Below are 19,827 nucleotides of genomic sequence, written 5' to 3' on the forward strand. Positions count from 1 at the left end.
ACCACAGAAATATATTTTATGGTTCATGTAATAGAACACAAAAATAGCACAAGGACAGCTTCTTCCCCGAGCTGTCACTCTAATGAACTCCTGACTCCAGACCACTCAAGAACACTGAACAAAACCACAGAAACTGTCACACCAGAACTACTGTTGCATTTTTTTATTTAGTTATGTTTAAATATTCCTATATCTACCTCATAGTACTTCCTTTTAATTATTTATCATCTCCTGTCTTACTCCTTTAAACTTTTTTTCATATCTTTTTGGTTTGCACGAGAGCACAAGACACCAAAGCCAAATTCCTTGTACATGCACTGTACTTGGCCAATAAAGCTGATTCTGATTCTGATTCTGATGGAGACACAGACTGCAGACTGTCACAAGTGGAAACTAAAATTATCCCAGATAACAGGAAGTTGAATGAGCAGTCACTTTTGTCACACACCCAACAGTCCTAACTTCCTGTTTGAACCTCTTTTGCATGTGTTTTTTGATTTGCCTTGACAGAAACTCACACACCCCTCCCACACCCACACACAAACCCAGAATGACTACAAGAAAGCAAAGAGACACATTCAGCCGACAGTAGCACACAGCACAGAGATGGAGCCACAAGAGATCAGAGAAGGATACTTGGTGAAGAAGGTAGGAAGACTGTTTTATAAAAACACATTTTATCTCATGATGGCATGCTTGACTCAAGTTGTGGACTAGTTTATTGCCTGTTTGTCCAGATTCACATCTGAATTGAATGAATTGGCAATGTGCAGTAATAACCACAATATACTTGTGAAGGTCTGGCTGTCAAGAAATACTATCTATACAGATTTTTATTTAATAAAAAAATACATGTTTGTGAAACAGAGACAGTATGGTACTAGAAAAATATTGAACCACCATATGCTAAATATCCTAAACAACAAAAAATCTGGTTCCACTCAGTGAAGTGGACACACTAAACTGGCAATGAAACACAATGAACTGTCCTAAAGCGAGATAGGTTTGAAACAAAATACACTCATTTCTAGAAAGCTGAAACAGAAGACTAAGTTCCTACTTCTCCTCACAAGTGTAAGTTATTTTTCTCGGAAACCATTCGGTAAACCAACATTTGGTGGTTTATACCCCCCAATCCCATCCCTTAACGCTAAATGTCAAACAGAGGCTTTGGGTCCAGTTTTTACAGTTTGGTATGACGAAACTATGGGTTTCAAACCTATAAACCTATAGGGAGCTATTAAGGGTATGGTTACGTTAAATAAAATAAAATAAAAACTCTATTCAAACAAACTTTAAGAAAAAGGAAACACATTTTGAGTGCAGCCTTTCATGGGCTCACTGCCAGATGTAAATAAAAAAATGAATATACATAGAATAATTTACTTTTTTTTGTATGTGTGCTGGCTTGTTGTTCAGAATAAATTTTAAGAGCTCTGTCCTGCTGTACGGTGGAGCGGTGATAAACGCTCTTGCTTCATAGCGAGGACACTCTGGTTTGAAGCCCGGCTGGGACTTTTCTGTGTGGAGTTTGCATGTTCTACTCATGAACGTGTGGGTTTTCTCTGGGCGCTCCGGCTTACTCCCACAGTCCAAAAGCATGCTTCATAGGTTAATAAGTTAGTGAAAGTAAGTTTGTGGGAGTGATTGATGAAACAAATAATGTATGGAAATCATTCTATTCTATAGAAATACATTGAATACAAACTAAATTTGTCTCTTAAACTGTCATTTAATTGAGCAACTGTTGTCTAGGCATGAAAGCAAAAAGATTCTGGTCTTTAAATGACATTAGCAAAAGATTTTTTTTTCTCTTACCTTAAAATCAGTTTAAAGTGAGCTTAAAATTGAATTTTCCACTTACACCCCCCACCCTCCCCCAAGGAAATCACACATGGCCATAGGTGTGAGCTGCACTCTGCCTGCAACAATTGATGTTTTAAAAAATATACATAAACCTACAAAACGCTGTCTTTCCAAGCACGAGAAAAGCATGAGCAAAATAGAGTTGATTATGTAGAGCAGTCACACCAGCCAAGGTCACCAACTACTGAATGACAACGGACCACCGGGGACGCAGTTTGAAAGGTGACCAGGACGTAAAATCGTATCCTTGAGAAAATACAGGACAAAATGCTGTGCAATAAAAAATTATGTTAAACAAGTCATGCATTTGTCCAAACAAATATTGAAATAATAGGTTTATACAGTAACAAAAGTTAAAAGTGAATTTTTTTGGAAAAAAAAACAGATTTATTAGTTCAACGTCAAAAATGAGTGATCCCTGCGCATCCTTGAAGAGGGTCAAATGATTCCTGGAGTTTATTCCAGGCATGCAAATGGACTTGAAATGAGTCATCCTGAGTTCTAAGAGAGTGTAAAGATCCATGAGTGGGTGGAGTTGGGGAGGAGCTGGGTTACTTCTTGGTTCTGAGATGACAGCCGGCTGACTGTGGAGGACGATGTGGTATTTAAACTTAACAGTTTACGGCTGATTGGCTAATAATAAACCGAGGCTGATGAGTGATAAAGAACATGATGATATGGAAGAGCTGTGCCTGTTTCTCTGGGGGAGGGATCAAGACAAAACATTTAGTAAACTTTATTTTCTTTTTCCTAAATGCACTTGTTTCACATTACAGCTGTTTTAAGTTGTTATAATCTCTCATGTACGGAGACGATGGGTATTTGTGCTCACCCACATGCTTTATTTATCACTTTTACGCTGCCACGTACATCAGATACCATATTCTAGCTTGAAATATATTTTGAAACATATGAAGATAAGTTAAAAATGGTAGACAGTTTTGCTGTCATGTAACAAAACGAAATTCTGAAACTTGATTAACTGCAGAGGCGCAAGTGTTTCTTCTTTAAATACCTTAAATAATGAGGCAACCCTATATTAATGACATGAAATTACTGTATTTTTTTGTAAAGCTAGCAAAAGATTAAGTGTTTCTTTTTATTACAGAAAGTGAATATGTGTAGTTAAATTTAGAAGCTGGACTTCTGGTTATTACCCTGTCCCAAAAAAGTGGATTCATTTCCAAATTTTCTTTAAATGATTCCATTTTGTTTTTGATTTTAGGTGTGTTTCAGGTCATATGAAAGCAAAATGGCACACAAAAGCACACTAATTTGTAAGATTTGTTAAAATGCTCTTGCCAGTAACTGAAAAAAATGATTATTATTTAAGTAATTCGTTCACTTGAGAGTTTCTCTTCTGTATTTCCGTTGTGTATTGTGCTATTCTGAAAAGTTTTATTTGAAAAAGAAAGAAAATGGAAAGCAGAACTGCAACTTGCGGCTCAAGTTGTGTACTTGAAGCACAACACCCTGTACAACAACAACCACAATTTTTCAATTCTGGTGCTCAAAGCTGACTGTTGCTTTATGGATCCTCAGGGCACGCTGTTAAACTCTTGGTCAGCAGTGTGGGTTGTGTTGTCAGAGGATGGGCTGGAATTCTATAAAAAGAAAATAGACCGCTCTCCGAAAGGAATGATTCCCCTGAAGGGAGCCAAACTTCTCAGCCCCTGCCAAGATTTTCCCAAAAAGACAGTAAGTAACGAACATGTAAAATGTTTCAACCTTAAAACAAAGAGTCACCCCAAAAAATGTAACAGAAACAAAACTTGGAATCTATCTTTTAGCGTATCATTACATGGAATTGCTGACTGTGTTTGCTTAGCTGGTCTTCAAGATCACCTCAGAAAAGAAGCAGGACCATTTCTTCCAAGCCTCATATGTGGAGGAACGAGAATTCTGGGTAAAGGACATTAAGAGAGCTATTACCTGTTTGGAAGGTGGGAAAAGGTTTGCCAGAAAATCCACCAGACGCTCCATCCGCCTGCCTGAAGTGAATCTTACGTACGTTAAAACATATTTCTCTGTAAACTCTTGACATAAACAGAAAAGCAGCACAACAAACTCACAGATATTAATGTATTTTTTTCAGAGATCTGTACATGGAGATGAAGGACCAGGACAACGGAATAAGAGAGATAAAACTGGAGCAGAATAACCGACTCTTCAACTACTGCTTCACTGGTATTGCAGTTTGAATTGTGTCATCAGGGGTGACTTTGGCTATTTCAACCATCGATTGCTCTGACTGACGCACACCACTTCTCTTTTTTGCACAGGTGCAACAGTGCTTGAGTGGATGATCTCAAACGGAAAAGCGAGAAACAGGCATGAGGCTCTTGTGCTGGCTGTGGGGCTGATGAATGAAGGCTACCTCCAGCCTGCAGACGACATGTCAAAAGAAGCTGCAGAGAGCGGAGAACAAACAACTTTTTTGGATGACACAAAAGCTCTTTACTACTTTGTAAGTTAAAGCTATTAAAAAATAATCTCATTTCTGGACACAAAAAAAACCAAAGACACTGAGAATTTATGACTTTACCCTCAGGCAGACAGTGGCTTCTTCTGTGAAGGTTACTCAAGTGATGAAGATGTGCTTGTAAAAGAAGAATTCAGGGGAAACATCCTCAAGCAAGGTTGCTTACTTAAACAGGTAAACTAAATAAAAGGCTATATTTATGCCAATTAGGTATTTTAGAAGCAAAAAAGACAATATCCTCAAAAGAAATACACTAACCGTCCACTTCATTAGGCACACCTGCTACTACCGGGTAGGACCCCCTTTTGCCTTCAGAGCTGCCTTAATCCTTGGTGTCATAGATTCAACAAGGAACTGGAAGCATTTCTCAGAGAGTTTGGTCCATCTTGACATGATAGCATCATGCAGTTGCTGCAGATTTGTCGGCTGCACATCCCTGATGACAATCTCCCATTCCTCCACATCCCAAGGGGGCTCTATTGGGTTGAGATCTGGTAACTGTGGAGGCTATTTGAGTCCAGTGAGCTCATTGTCATGTTCAAGAAACTAGTCTGAGATGAATTTAACTTCATGACATGGCGCATTATCCTACTAGAAATAGCAATCAGAAGATGGTAAACTGTAAAAAAAGGGATGGATGGGTAGGCTGTGGCATTGTAACCATGCTGAGCGGGTACTGAGGGGCCAAAAGTGTGCCAAGAACCTATTCCCCACAACATTACACCGCCCTCACCAGACTGAACCGTTGACACAACGGAGGAAGGATCCATGCTTTTATGTTGTTGACCCCAAATTCAGAGCCCGCCATCCGAATGTCGCAGCAGAAATCAGGACTCATCAGACCAGGCAACGTTTTTCAATCTTCCAATATCCGGTTTCGGTTTTGGTGAGCCTTCTGTGAATTGTAGCCTCAGTTTCTTGTTCTTGCTGACAGGAGTGGCACCCAATGTTGTCTTCTGCTGCTGTAGCCCATCTGCCTCAAGGTCGGACGTGATGTGCGTTCAGAGATGCTTATCTGCAGACCTCAGTTGTAACAAGTAGTCATGTCAGATAAGGTTTGCCATTCAAACCAGTCTGGCCATTCTCTCCTGATCTTTGACATCAAGCAGGCATTTCAACCCACAGAACTGCTGCTCACTGGATATTTTCTCTTTTTTGGACCTTCTCTGTAAATCCTAGAGATGGTTGTGCGTGAAAACACAGCAGATCAGCAGTTATAATCAGACCAGTTTTTCTGGCACCAACAATCATGCCACGTTCAAAGTCACTTAAATCACCTTTCTTCCCCATTCTGATGTTTGGTCAGAACTGCAGCAGATCGTCTAGACCATGTCTACATGCCTAAATGCATTGAATTGCTGCCATGTGATTGGCTGATTGGAAATTTGCGTTAATGAGCAGTTGGACAGGTCTGCCTAATAAAGTGGCCAGTGAATGTATCTTATCTATGTTTATATTAAAGGTATATATTTTTTAAATGTTATGCTTTGGACAATTATGTTTATTCTGACATCATGACGAATATATTATAGTTTTATTTGAAAACAGGGGCACAAGAGGAAAAACTGGAAGGTGCGGAAGTTTATTTTGCGAGATGACCCTGCTTTCATGCATTATTATGATCCTTCCAAGGTAAATAAGTTGCGTTAAGCAATTTGATGCCCGCTGAAAAGAGAAAAAAACCCATCTAACTCTACGTTTCACTGTGGCAGGGTGATGATCCTCTGGGTTCAATCCATCTTCGTGGTGCTGTGGTCACAGCTGTGGAGTTTGTGCCTGATGGTGGGTGACGAAGGCTGCTGCTGCTGCTGGTTGCATGTATTGCTTTCAGACTGTGACCAAGAAGTGTTTGCAGTGTGTCAAAACAGTACGGTTTATTTTCAGTTCAACTTTTTTTGGTTTGCTTTTAATCTCACATTTCTGCGTTCCCTTTTCAGCGAAAAAGTACGACGTTGATGGCAACCTCTTTGAGATCATCACCGCAGAGGAGACCCACTACTTCCTGCAAGCTGCAACAACTGAAGAAAGAAAGGAGTGGATCAAAGCCATACAAGTTGCGTCAAAAAGTGGAAAATAACAGGCGCAGCAAAGCAGCAGGGGGATATCTGCCAGCCACGATTGTTACAGTCCTACATTTATTCCCTTTTGTGGGATTTTTTTTGGACCTATGCAGTTTTTACCTTTCTGCAGACATCAAAATAATATGGATACGTTTGTGCACTATGAACAAAACATTTTAGGAAAATAAGGAATATATGTATTTTTGTTAAAACAAAAAATAGACAATTTAAAACAAAAGTCTCTTTGTAAACCTAGATAAAATATAATAAAAAACACCCTTCATTGTGGCATGTTGGTCACACACTGGGTTTGTCATTTCCTCTGTTATTTACCATATTCTGACATTGTCTTTGCTATCACACGAAAGTACTCAGTTCCTGTCAGAAATGATCTGCAGCAAACAGGCATGCTGCATCTGTGAGACAAATTATCTTTTTCCAGAATGAGTCATTTGAGTGACACCATGGCTTCAAGATACAAATTTATTTCTCGGTTACACAGAACAGGCTTCTGACTGAATCCTTACTTTGGTGAATGTATTGCTGATTTTTTTTTTTTTTAACGACCCACCTAAACAAAAATCACGTTTTGTTGTTTTTAATATTTTTTGTGGTATTTATCTGATGGTGGAAGTCATGTATAGAAATATTAAACTTAAAATTGTATTCATGAGTATTTCTTTATTTAAATCGTTGTGAATCAGGAGCAGATACAGAGATGCTGTTGGAAAAACCTCGTGGGTGTGATGTAAAAGCTACTGTGGTGAGCTACAAGCTCTCAGTTCCATTTTGACTCATCTGCTTTTAGACGACTAGATCCATGTATGTCCTCGTTTTCCCATCCGGGGTTGACATCTGGCTCCAAACTGTCCGGCTGGATCGCTCCAGAGTTGCTCGCCGGTAATTTTAGGTTGAGGGGTGCTGTAAACCAGCAGGACATGCATGTTGCAAAGTGGTGGCGGGCTTACTCCTCACCATCGGTTCTGCCTACAAGTCAGAGGCGGATTTCTAATGAACTACCTACACTCTGCAGAAAATATGTCCTAGAAACAGTTTTTTTGTTGTTGTTTTTTGGCTAAAAGAACAGAATCATAATTAAAAGACAACTGGGAAGGTTCGGTAAATATCAAAAGATGATCTGAGTGGGTCTTTAAGCATTAACACTCATGTGATACAGAGTGAGACACTGAGCACAATGCTATTTCCATGTGAGCAGACCTGTGGTATATTTATCAGTCAAGTCTGGTGTTTCACTTTGACTATATCTTTTGTGTAGATCACTTGACATGAGCACGGAATGTGGTTTCTATTTCGTTGAAAACCACAATTTTAAGATGCATTGTATTACTGTTCCATTAACTGCTTTCTGAACCAACTTGGCACCTTAAGAGCTGTAGTATATTGCTGCTTCAAAATTGCCTCATATTCCTTCACACATTAAATGTATTTTATAATTCCAACACTGGAGGGCACCAGATAACAACCTAACACTGAAGAGCAATTTACAAAAAAAATTAGAAAACTTTTTTGTTTGTTTTAACTTGTTACAAAAACAGAAAGTAAAGAGAAACTTGGGAAATTGGATTCCCTTGAAACTTGAATGTGTATAACAATAAGTTTGCACTTTTTCATAAAAAATGTTTGTTGTCTGATATGTTTATTTCAAAAAGGCAGATGTTTAACAAACCTGATAGTTTACAGGATACATCTGTCACTAGAATTGGTACATGGAAATTATAGTGGTGTAATGTATCCCGTCTGTTCATTGTATATTGTAAAAAAATTGCTTTTTTTTCCAGTAGCCTTAAAGGCAAGGCTTTGATGCGTGTAATGGTCCTAAGCAATAAAAAAGACGTGTTATCAAGAGTTAAATATTTTGTGGTTATAAGAAAAAATAGAATAAGTGATTTTGAATAATTTTTTTTGCTTTTAGCCAAGGATTGACCTCTTTTAGATTCAGCTGACATTTGAATGCTCCAGCAGTCTACAGCCATGAAAAAATGCAAAATGAGACATTGGTGAGGTATTAAAGCATATTGGTTTGATATTAGGCCATTGAGGTGACCTTGAAATAACAGAAGAATGCTGGTCACACAATTTCAACTCTGAGGAGGCCCTCTGGGTGTTTCAAGATGCTGCAGGAATTTTTGAGGACCACCATAATTTGCCTCACCTCCTGACGCGGTGACATGAATAATGAATGGGGGAGTTTTATTAGATATCTTTTGAACACTGAAAAGGTGAAATTCTGAATTATGACAGAGAGTTTTTTGAGGACTATAGATTCATAATCTAAGGGCTTAACATTATCCTAGAACCATTTCCAGTCATTAAACTGCTTTGTATTTTCATGATAGTTTCTTCGAGGAAACGTGTTATAAAATTATAGTATGAAGATACTAAAATAGTTTAAACAAGGTGTAAAAATTTTCTAAAACAGAAAACAAGTCTCTAATGTCAGAAATAAATACATTTTATTAAAAATAACCACACCATAAAATAGTAATATGGAATCCTTCTTACTGGCATAAATTAAATGCTGCACTATATTACCGAAAGTATTCTCTCACCCATCCAAATAATCAGAATCAGGTGTCCTAATCACTTGGGCTGCACATAGGTGTTTAAAATCAAGCACTAAGACAGACTGTTTTTACATTTGTGAAAGAATGGGCCGCTCTCAGGAGATCAGTGAATTCCAGCATGGAGCTGTCATTGAATGTCACTCGTGCAACAAATTCAGTCGTGAATTTTCTTTCACTCCTAAATATTCCATAGTCAACTGTCAGCTCTGTCATAAAAAAATGCAAGAGTTTGGGAACAACAGTTACTCAGCCACGACAGTGAATGTTGAAGCCCATAGCGCAAAGAGGTCGCCGACTTTCTGTAGAGTCAATTGCTACAGAGCTCCACACTTCATGTGAACTGCAGATTAGCCCAAGTGCAGTACGCAGAGAGCTTCATGGAATGGGTTTCCATGGCCAAGCAGCTGCATCCAAGCCACACATCACCAAGTGCAATGGAAAACATCAGAGGCAGTGGTGTACAGCACGCCGCCACTGGACTCTAGAGCAGTTCTCTGGAGTTCTGACCTAAACCCGATAGAACACCTTTGGGATGAATTAGAGCGGAGACAGAATATTCAAAAATTCCTAAGACACTCCTCAACCTTGTGAACAGCCTTTGAAGAAGAGTTGAACCTCTAACAGCTGCAAAAGGTGGACTGACATCATATTGAACTCCACGGGTTAGAAATGGGATGGGACTTCAGTCAAAGCAGGTGAGTGAATACTTTTGGTATTATAGTGTATATGTTTATTTAATTCCATAAATGCTACAAATCTGATTCACTTCACTTCTTTTGAAATTCACTTTCTCTGAAAAGTCCCCAAAAAAAGTTTTTAAGATCCAGCAAAAGAATCATACTTAGAAAAAACCCAAACAGTGAATCCATTAAAGCTGCATCAAAATGATTACAATAGAACAATATTGCAGATGAGTCATATTGAACCAATGAGTTCAGCACAAATTGAGTGGAATTAATGAATGCATAGGCAAGAAATTGAAGTGAAGATGCACACCCTTCTTCTGGAATAAGTTAAACTTCATTAACTCATAATGACAACATGATTTTCCTAACAGCATCAACCTAATTTCACTCAGTTCAACCCATCTTAATAAACAGATGTGATTTATTTTTAATATTTCCATAAGAGAATCTTAAAATAACCAGCCATATTTATAATTGATATTAAGAATGTTGTTGTTAAAAATATCCAGACAACTTATATCAAAAAATTTAGGAACCAAACTTAAAATGTCATATCAAAATCTAAGTATTGTGTGAAAACACCCTAATAAAAAAAACAGAAGCATTCCAACTGACAGTGCAAAGGATAATTTCATTTTTTGCATACCTGTGATTTTATTGTTTGAACTGATTTGAGCACAGCATCAAAGTGATTTTGTATCCAGGCAGGTCCTAATCACCAATTTTTCTATTTTCATACTGTTCCTGGGGTGAAGGATGAGTCATTTCCAAAGCCAGCAAAGCAGAGCACTTAATTTTCCATTACCCTCAGCTCTCCTCCACCCCTCTGGAGGAGCTCATCCAATTTGTACTTAAACTGCCCTGGTCACAATAAATGATTGGTGCAACAGTGTTAAGAAACAAGGTTTGTCAAGACGTAGAAGAGTAGCGCAGCCGGTGGAGGACAACAGGCACCACCTATACTTTACAAATTAGCCTTAAACTAGCAAAATTATATATGAGGATGCCTGAAAAGCCATTTTAATGCATCGTTGCAAAATAAAAATAAAAAAGATTTTTCCGTCACTTTAAACATAATCAGAAATAAGTAGGCTAATCTTATGATTTAAAAGATTAGATCTACTATTTGTTGTCTTTTGAAAGCTGTCGATTGAAACAATAGCTGCGTTTACATGGGCAAAAGTAATCGGAAAGAACGCCTGATCGGAAGAAAAATGGGTCATGTAAACATGCCGTTCGGAATACTCTGCTCCGATCAGACTCGTTCAGATCAAAATATTTTTCCAATAGAGATAGGTGGGTTATGCCGATTGTTGATCCGATCGGTGTTCATGTATACGGTTCATTCCTATCGTGTGTCAGTACTGCTCTGGTTTAACGTCATGCATATACGGGGTTTTGCTCCAGAGAAAGCTTTGGAGCTTAAACAGGACCAATCCGCTGCTCTGCGGAGGCCCGGTGAGAAGCGCCGCTCCGCTCTTGCCCCACTGGCTTTTCGCCTCTCCCCTCCCTTACACCCCCCACGAGGGGGGTGCCGGGGAGGAGCGCTTCGTGCCCCGTGACGTCTGGACCCTGCGTGGTCCTGGCTCGGGTGCCGGTGATGTGTTTTGAGGGGAGGGGAGGATGCTTTGTTACGTGTGCGCTTTGTTGCTTTGTTATGTGTGGGAGAATTTGGACTGTGATCTGCTTTGGGGCGGTGTGTGAGCTTTTCAAAGCAGAATGTCGCTCAGTCCTCAGAAACCGTTCAAACAATCACCTGGATTTGTGTTTCCAGTCGTGTCACGACAAAATAAAGGCTGATGTTATTCCCACGTTTACGTGCAGCCAAGATGCAATCTGCAAAGAAGGCACTGACCACACGGATTAAAAATAAAATGATGAGCGAAGAGGCGCTTCATAATATTCACAACATTACTAAAAGCACGTTTGGAAGATCGTCTCGTATATTACAGAGCTGCTCCATCAATGTATATGAGAGCAAGGTTTGTTTATTGTGGGACTCATTTCCTCTTCCGGTATTTTCAACGATACTGCGCGTGCCCAAATGATTTATTCCGACCGAAAGTGTGACTCATGTGAACGTTTGTTCTAATCGGAAAAAGGTTTTCTGTGCCCATGTGCACGGTTGAATTTTAATCCGATCATTGATCCGATCAAGTTATTTTGCCCATGTAAACTATATTAATAGACTAGGATTGGGCTGCCTGGACTATTTTCTTGGATCCTTGAAACCAATTTGTTTGCCGTTTGTTGTTTCAAAGTTTGCACATCAAATTCTCCTGTTGGAGGTTTGTCCGGTCGTGTTTGAGAGAATCCCATGGTGCTCCACTGTGTCTTTGATGCTGCCGTTGAATCTTTTTGAGGTGTCTTTGATGTCTGATTCTTCTTGACAGTTCACCCAAAGTAGTTTCGGTGAGTTGTTTGGATCTCATGCTCACTGCTTTAATGATAACTGTCTTTAAAGCCACTCCTATCGGAAAAGATCAACACCTTGTCCAGCCGGGTAATAACCATGGTAGACTCAAAAGCTCACATAAGGACACCCCACTTTCCTTTATTCATTACTCAGTAACACATGACCCATGCAGCTACTGACTGGCCTTGATGCTTTTGATGTATATGAAGTGCTCAAAGGTCTTCATCTCAGTATTTTCAGTGGCAAAATGAGGGCACACTGGCGTAAAGCCCAGGAGCAGGCTGTCACATGACCTTTATGGTTGGGGGATTCTGACCAATGATGAATGGCTGAAGGATAATGCATGCTCTGGTCTGAAGGTCTGCCTCTGAAAGAGCCACATGAGGACAGTCATCAGTAAAAAAGCCTCTAGACTCAAAAGCTTAGTTGTTTTCAATTTGGCACTCAGTTCACACACTTAAACACCCACTCAGATGAAAATAATGTTTTTTGGTGTTTTAGCATGTACTTGCAACTTTTTTCTCATGATGGAGGGCATATATGAAAGCAAACAAGATCAAAATTACGTCTCTCAGCGTTTCTTTATTCTGAATTTCTAATCAGGAGCAGAGAAAAATGCAGTTATAAAAATAGCCTCTTTGTTATGTAGAAAATATGATGGGGGGTTGCACATGCTCCCTGCTCTGCTCCATTCTGATGCATCCACTTGCAGATAACTAGATGATCCATGTATGTCTTTGTTTTCCTCGTCTGAGCTGGCATCTGTATGGCTGGAAAGCTTTAATATTGCTCGCCATCTCTGTTGCATTATAATGTTAGGTTGAGTTTTTTGAGGGGCAGTCAGCCAGCAGGAGAGAGTGTAAACAAATGGATGACTGGAAATGAAGGAAGGCTCACTCTGCGCCAACAGTTCTGCTCACAACTCAGAGGCAAATTTCTAACAAACTACTGCTGCTCTGCAGAAACTATGCCCCAAAATACAACAGGTTTTTGTATTTATTTATTTTTTAAACGGCATAATCATAATTAAAAAAACACTGGGAATACTTTTAAAATGGATCAAAAGATGATCGGTGTAGGACTTTACCAAACATTTATACTTACTATGTACAACTTTAGATTTGGAAATGTCAGCTTCATCAAGAGCGGTCTGCAGGACAGTCCAGAAGTCTTTATCCCTATTTTTGATTTCTCTCAGGCACTGGCACAGAAGCAGTGGACAAGCAGATGTCTACACATGTGGAGCAAGACTCCTTAAAGAAGTTAGGCTAGAAATTGCTTTGTAAGAAACCCTTACCTGATTTTCTGCTAATTTTGTAAACATACAAAAAAAATAGTTTCTCTTTCATTAGGGCCTCAGCCCATTGAGACTCTCCACGTGTCATACGACATCAGACAAGAGTCCTCATGTTTGCCAATGAGCCTTCAAACCCACGCAGTTACTGAGAGACAAAACTGACAAAGATTTAATGCCCGCTGGTACTTGAGCTGCTGAGATTGTTATTGATAGTCTTGGCAGGGTATTACCAAGTGACGAGAAAGTCATTTGGTTACTCCCTCTAACTCTCTTTCTGTGATGCCCAAGAGTTGCTTGAATCTTTGAAAGGTTGCCAGTGTTGGACTGGAGCCCCATTTACTTCCAAAGATATGATTGGATGAACATTCTTCCCTTTGCTCCTGGAAAATCTTATTATTTTGATCTGTGTGACACATTGTTTGGCTTTAATTGAAATAAATTTGCCAAACTTGTTTCATCATTTTAATGTATTTTTTTGTACAATACACTTAGCCAAAAAACCTCAGTCTTGTGAAAAAGTGTTATTGTCTTTTTTGTATTGAAAATAATAACATCCATCCATTCATCTCTTCAACCCGCTATATCCCTTTCGCGGTCACGGTTGCCGGAGCCTGTCTCGGCTACTGTTGGGCAAAGGCGGGGTGCACCCTGGACAGGTCAGAAATCTGTTGAAGGACTTGAAAAGAATAGTTTTGAGGTCTGTATGCCACTAAAAAAAATTATGTTAATATTGATAGGCCTGATCTACCGTCTGAATTTAAAAAAAGGACAAATACAAAATAAAGCTGTAAAAACAACTTTAATGTGTAAATCTTCTTTGATTTTGAAACTACCAACAGCCCATCAGAAACTGGAACATGTATTTTAGATAAGACGAACTTCTGACTAATTATGTATATTTCTTTTTAGTTTTGGTTATTATGGGAAAAAAACCTTTTTAAACATCAGAGTTTAGTTTGTCAGATTCTGATGCAATAAACAAATCAACACATTGTTGATCTACTTGTTTTGAATAGTTTATCCTTTAGTTTTGTATTACTGACAGTTTTATCAACAGTCAAATACAATTTAGTCAAGAGATTGTCCATGTGGGCTCATTTCATTTTAGGAATCTCTTCCACCCTGTCAGTGTGCATTAGTCTGTGCATACATGGTTGTCTGTCCTGTTGGTGTGTGTGCATCCCTGTGATAGACTGGTAACTTGTCAATGATGCATTTCACATTTTGTCACATGACAGTTAAAATAGACTTCAGCCAAAGCAGGGCAAAACTGGTAAAGAAAATCTGTGCAGGAGGAGCAGGAAACCTAAACTGAACAGATCCTCAGAGATACGACACCGATGATTAGAGATTTATTAAAGTGGTCAAACGGATGTCTCTTAATTAAAACTCATTTTTGATCAAATGAAAGAATTCCACAGAGAGCACAATCTTAGCCTAAAATTAGAGGCATTACTCATGACCAAATAATGATTTCCTGTCAGACAAGTCTCTTACCTGCAAAGCTGCAGGCCAAATGTGTGCAGTGAAACCCAAAGATATTGCAATAAATTGCTGTTGCAGAGAAGATTTATCATCTGTATTTGTCTGATAAACATGATGGCTCCAGGCAAAACGTACTCATTTGTTCTTCCAAAGACGCTGTGTTGTTTGTTTTCTAATTAAACTGACAGATTAAGCTGGCATTTGTTCTGTCACTTGAGAACAGCGGTGGATTATGCAATGCTTGTGGATCAGCTTCTGAGAGAGGCTACTACAGAATGTAGTATTGCAACACATAGATCTTTGTTTTGTTCGAAATAGCTAGAAAACATTTCCAAGAAGACGCACTAAAATAGAATTAAAGCATGTAAGGTTGTTCTAGTCTTTTTCAGTCGGTAAAATACAAAAACAAGATGTAGAATCCCACAACAATTAAACTGATCAACAGAAAAAAACAATGCATAAAATGTTTTCTTATGGCCGATTTTTGACTGACTACTTCTCATTCATGGTTTATGGATTTGGCCAGTCTCCAGTGTATTTTTCTATTTGTTTTTACTATTTGTCATCTTTTTTTTTCTTCAATCATGTCATGTTTGTTCCTGGTTGACCTAGTAAAGTTTCTAGATTTAGTTTGTTTTGTGCCACTCTCTGTTGTGGCCCTTGTTTTCCTTCACTCTCCATTTGTATGCCATGTTTTTATTTTATTGCCCCACCTGCTCCCTCTCTGCTGTTGTCCCACTGCAATTGATTCCCGTCTCAGCTTTCTGGAACTTCTGCCAGTTCATGCACAATTGTTGTGGCATTGTGCTCAAGTCTTTTTGTCACTTCTTGTACTTGAATCAGCCAGAGTTTTACTTCCTTTATGAGTTTTATTTTGTGTTTTCTGGCATCAGCTGTGGCATTTAATATCTCATTTTATGTAATCAGTTGTTTTATCTGTCACCTGGAGTTCTACAGTGTGCCTCTTCTGGCCCAACATCTCTCCCACAAGCTATGACAGCTCTGATTTGTATCACATTTTTGGTCCAATCACAGCTAAAGCTGACCTTAACTGTTCTCGAAGGAGACTACATATGAAAACCAACATGTGTAACAGTTTATATCAGTCTTCTGTACAATACTTTCATGTGATCAAATTAACATACAGTGGGAAATAAGGGAAATGTAAGTTATCTGGTTAGATAATGACTGAACTAAGAAGCAGATAAAAACATCAGAGCATCTTATAATATATGAAATAATTCTGGTTGTGCTTGCTGTTGTCAAAGCAATTTTGAGAGGTAGAATGTGCTCTGTTGCAACACATAAAGAAATATTTATTTGTTTTTACGTGTTGCAACAAGGTTGGGAGTTACAGGAATTGTAAATATAATAACGCTGCTAACATAGCATGTTACAAGCTCTAGAGCAGAGGTCTGCAACCTGAGGCTCCAGAGCCACATGACCCCTCCATTGTGCCTCTCAGGTTAAAGAAAAATAAAAATGTTTTTAGTCTTTAAAGTAAAATTTCTTGGAATACAGTACAGGGCACATCAAGCATACTAAACAGTCAGATAAGTCAAACTTTATTCAAGTCATTCACCAACAGTTGAACTACACAGTAGTATGTATCAATCTGCGAGGTTTCCGACTATACAGTACCCAAAGTGCACCAACAATCTGTCAAGAGATGTGGCTAAATAGCTAACAAAAGTCGTTCTTTAACATTTTGAAAGATTTTGGAGTGCCAAACACCACAGAAAATTATTAGGAAATCAGTAAGCACGGCCAGAATTCAAACATTTGCCATGCCGGATCATAAAGCGGATTTCCCATAGCTGAAAAATTCAAGGGTTTCAAGCGCGCCTTATAATAAATACGGTAAGGGTCACTTAGTTAGTTCTGACTCACGAATTTCTAGCTAAGATGCACCAACAATTACTCTACCTTACCACTAAGTTGGCTGCGTTGAAATGATTCATTTGGTACAGGATGTCTTTTATTTTGAAAGGAAGCCATGTTAACATGTGTCAAAGTTGTAAACAATGCCATATTTAGACAACAGGCTACTTTTTCTTTATTTTTATGCTTTATTCATGAAAAAAACTATATTTCATCATGATAATAGTAAAAATAACAAATACAAATCAGTGTCTTACAGGGTAATCAGTGTCTAAAGGGTAAAGTAAGATTTTGTGGCTTCTACTGGGTTGGCGTCATTAAAAAATCTACCTGAATGGCTCAAATGTAGTTCCCTGTTCTAGAATTACTGTGATACACAGTAAATATAATTTAGCTGACTGACAGATTTATCTCTGACTCTTCTGTATCAGTTAATGTACATTATATTGCGCCTTATATGACAAAAGTTAAAAAATGGACCATTCATTGATGGCGGTCCTTCAAATCTGGTGCGCTCTGCAGTGCGAAACACATGGGAATTAGTATTTACCAAAATTATTTCTGGCATTTAGGTTTTTATGATGTCAAACCCATGCATCCTATCAAATGCAGTTGCAAAAGAAACTTAGCTCCCTGTCCCTCCACAGTACCACTCCCAGGCATGTTCAGATGGAGAGTCTCATAATGGGATTTATCGAATTGTTTTTGAGACACATTTATGCCAAACACCGAAATGCAAGTGTTTTATGTATTTAAATGTTTAAATTTAGAAGATGTTGTTATCCAAAGCTACTTAAAAATGTGGGCAAAAATATATGCCAAGTCAACGCATACAAAGCTCTGTAAGAAGAATTCTGCTGTCGCAGAAAATGTGAAAGAGGAGAAAGGGTTTTGTTTTCCTGGTGCACACCAGGCTACAAAATAAGGCATTCATTTGCATTTTCTTGAATATGGGGAGTAAAGCAGCTGGTCTGCTAGAGTTGAATGGCTCATTTCATCAATGTAAGATCACAATGCTATCATCTGTAGAGGCTTGATTCTGCAAGCTCGTGGCCATGTTGGGAGTGCATTAGAACAGCCACTTTGAGAAATCACAGGTGCCTGCAGAAGGAGTTAGTTTGAGTAAACTGAAAGGTAGCTTTGGTTTTGCTGATGTGGAAGAGGGAAAACTGCCATTTTTGTGAAGTAAAGATTTTGTCTGTATAGAAAAACGGATTGCAATGACCCTCAAATTTCTTTTAAAAGTTGTTTTAAAAGTTCTCTATGGGTAGCTGATATAGTGTTGTTCATAACCTTGGCTTAGATAACAGAACTGCAGTTTCCTTTCCCATCTTTAGAATTCAGAAAATGTCATCTGCTGTGCCTGAAGGCAGCGCCATCCACTCCAATCAACCCTGCATTCCTTCAAACTCCATTCGATTTCACTTTGCACATTAACATGCATTCTGCTTCCTGCTAAACGCCAACCTGCTTAGCAAAGCTGACAGTCCAAACATATGATTGCGCACAGTCTCACACCTCCTTCATCGATGTTTTACGTCTAAATTGTCCCATAATGTGCACCTTTATGGTACACCATTTGGAATTTTGATAAAGAAATGAACATATTTGAAAGAAGGGACTTGTTTGCAGTCAGTTCTTTTTTTTTTTTTTTTTACCTGAAGAGATTTAGTCTATCTTCATTCAAAAGCTTTCTTATATGTCCATCTATAATTCTTACTATGGGATTAAATAGAGGAACAACCAAAACCCCACCCCTATTATAAATAAACACCACACACAAGGTTTTTTAAGTTGGTAACACTCAAAACCTTTCTGAACAGAGAGGTATGAAGGGTAGGTAAATCAGATGCCTTGTCTTTAAAAGCTTTTTATCTTTTTGAATAATCTAATCAGTTAAAATGGAAAGATAATTTCAACATACCTGTAAGAATGCCTCATTTGCATAAATTCATCATCACTGTAATTGTGAGCTAACTACTCCTTCCTCTGCATCCCCGCTGGCGTTGTTGGAGCGGGAAAAGAATCTTTGCATGTTGCGCTGGCTAAATTGTCTGTCCTAATTGGTCACATCTGTGAGAGAATGGAAGTACGCAATTTCAGAAAATCTTCCGTAAAACTTCAGTTGGTTTTTGTATTCCTTTTCTCCCTTTTGAAGTATGAAAAGCGCCTAATTAGTGCTTGATTAGTACTCAGCAAGTAAGGTTAAATGAAGACTGTAAGATCATAAGTGCAGATTGACAATTTTGGCAATCTTCCTTAGTAATAACATTAGAATGATTTAAATGTCACAACACAAGATTATACTAATGGACTTGTTAATTATTTTTTAAAAAGCTAAATATAGATGTCAATTTAGCGAGATTAAATAGTGACACAACCATAAATATACAATGGATTTTATTTATGGATTGAATTTAAAGCATTGCAAACAGTGAGGTAAAACTGACTGTAGGAAGTCATAACCTGTTATTTACAGAAAAACCCAATAATCTTCCATAAAAATAAAATGCAAAATAATGACTGATGCGACACATGACCCGGTGTGTCCATGACCACTTCCGGGTAAACAAGCGGCTAAGATGTTGTTGTGTGCTTTGTGTATGTGTGAGGATAAACAGATCGGCAACCCAGTGTGCACCCAGGGCTACCTGCAGGGGTACAGGGACGGAGAGAAAAAGGTAAGCTACAGTAAATGAATGACATGTTTGCGGGTCCGTGTGTGCGTGTTAATGCGCACATGGGCCTGAGTGCGTGTTTATGTGTGAGTGCGCGAGCAGTAGCATGTGATGGTGCAACACCGTCACAAGGAACTTAAATGAATATCATTTTGTCCCATTAGGCACGTCCAGTCCATGTCAGCATGTTGGGAAATCAGCGACTGGATGTAAAGCGACATTCACAGTGATGTGCAATCCAGAATGCATTTATTGCGACTTCTTGAACGCATTTAACCCCCTCAGTTTACTAGTGCATGTCTGTCACCTACAGTTGGAAGAGACTTGGTGCGAAATGTCAAAGCGGTGCAAATCTGGCAAATGCTCCTTCTGGCTTTTTCTTCTACAGACT

The 19,827-nt window shown here is 38.7% G+C and overlaps 1 protein-coding gene across 1 annotated transcript; it reads left to right on the forward strand.

The window, feature by feature from the left end:
• The first annotated feature begins 514 nt into the window (after positions 1-514).
• Positions 515-7,076, forward strand: plek (pleckstrin). The gene is made up of 9 exons (XM_004077097.4): positions 515-648; positions 3,409-3,564; positions 3,695-3,873; positions 3,962-4,053; positions 4,149-4,333; positions 4,418-4,522; positions 5,897-5,980; positions 6,061-6,130; positions 6,286-7,076. Exons 1-9 carry the CDS (start codon positions 607-609, stop codon positions 6,423-6,425), a joined length of 1,053 nt encoding a protein of 350 aa, XP_004077145.1. The 5' UTR covers positions 515-606; the 3' UTR covers positions 6,426-7,076.
• The last annotated feature ends 12,751 nt before the right edge of the window (positions 7,077-19,827 follow it).

This window comes from Oryzias latipes, chromosome 15, assembly GCF_053564925.1.
Source record: "Oryzias latipes strain Hd-rR chromosome 15, Olatipes_Hd-rR_3.1".
In the NCBI taxonomy this organism is placed as follows: domain Eukaryota; kingdom Metazoa; phylum Chordata; class Actinopteri; order Beloniformes; family Adrianichthyidae; genus Oryzias; species Oryzias latipes.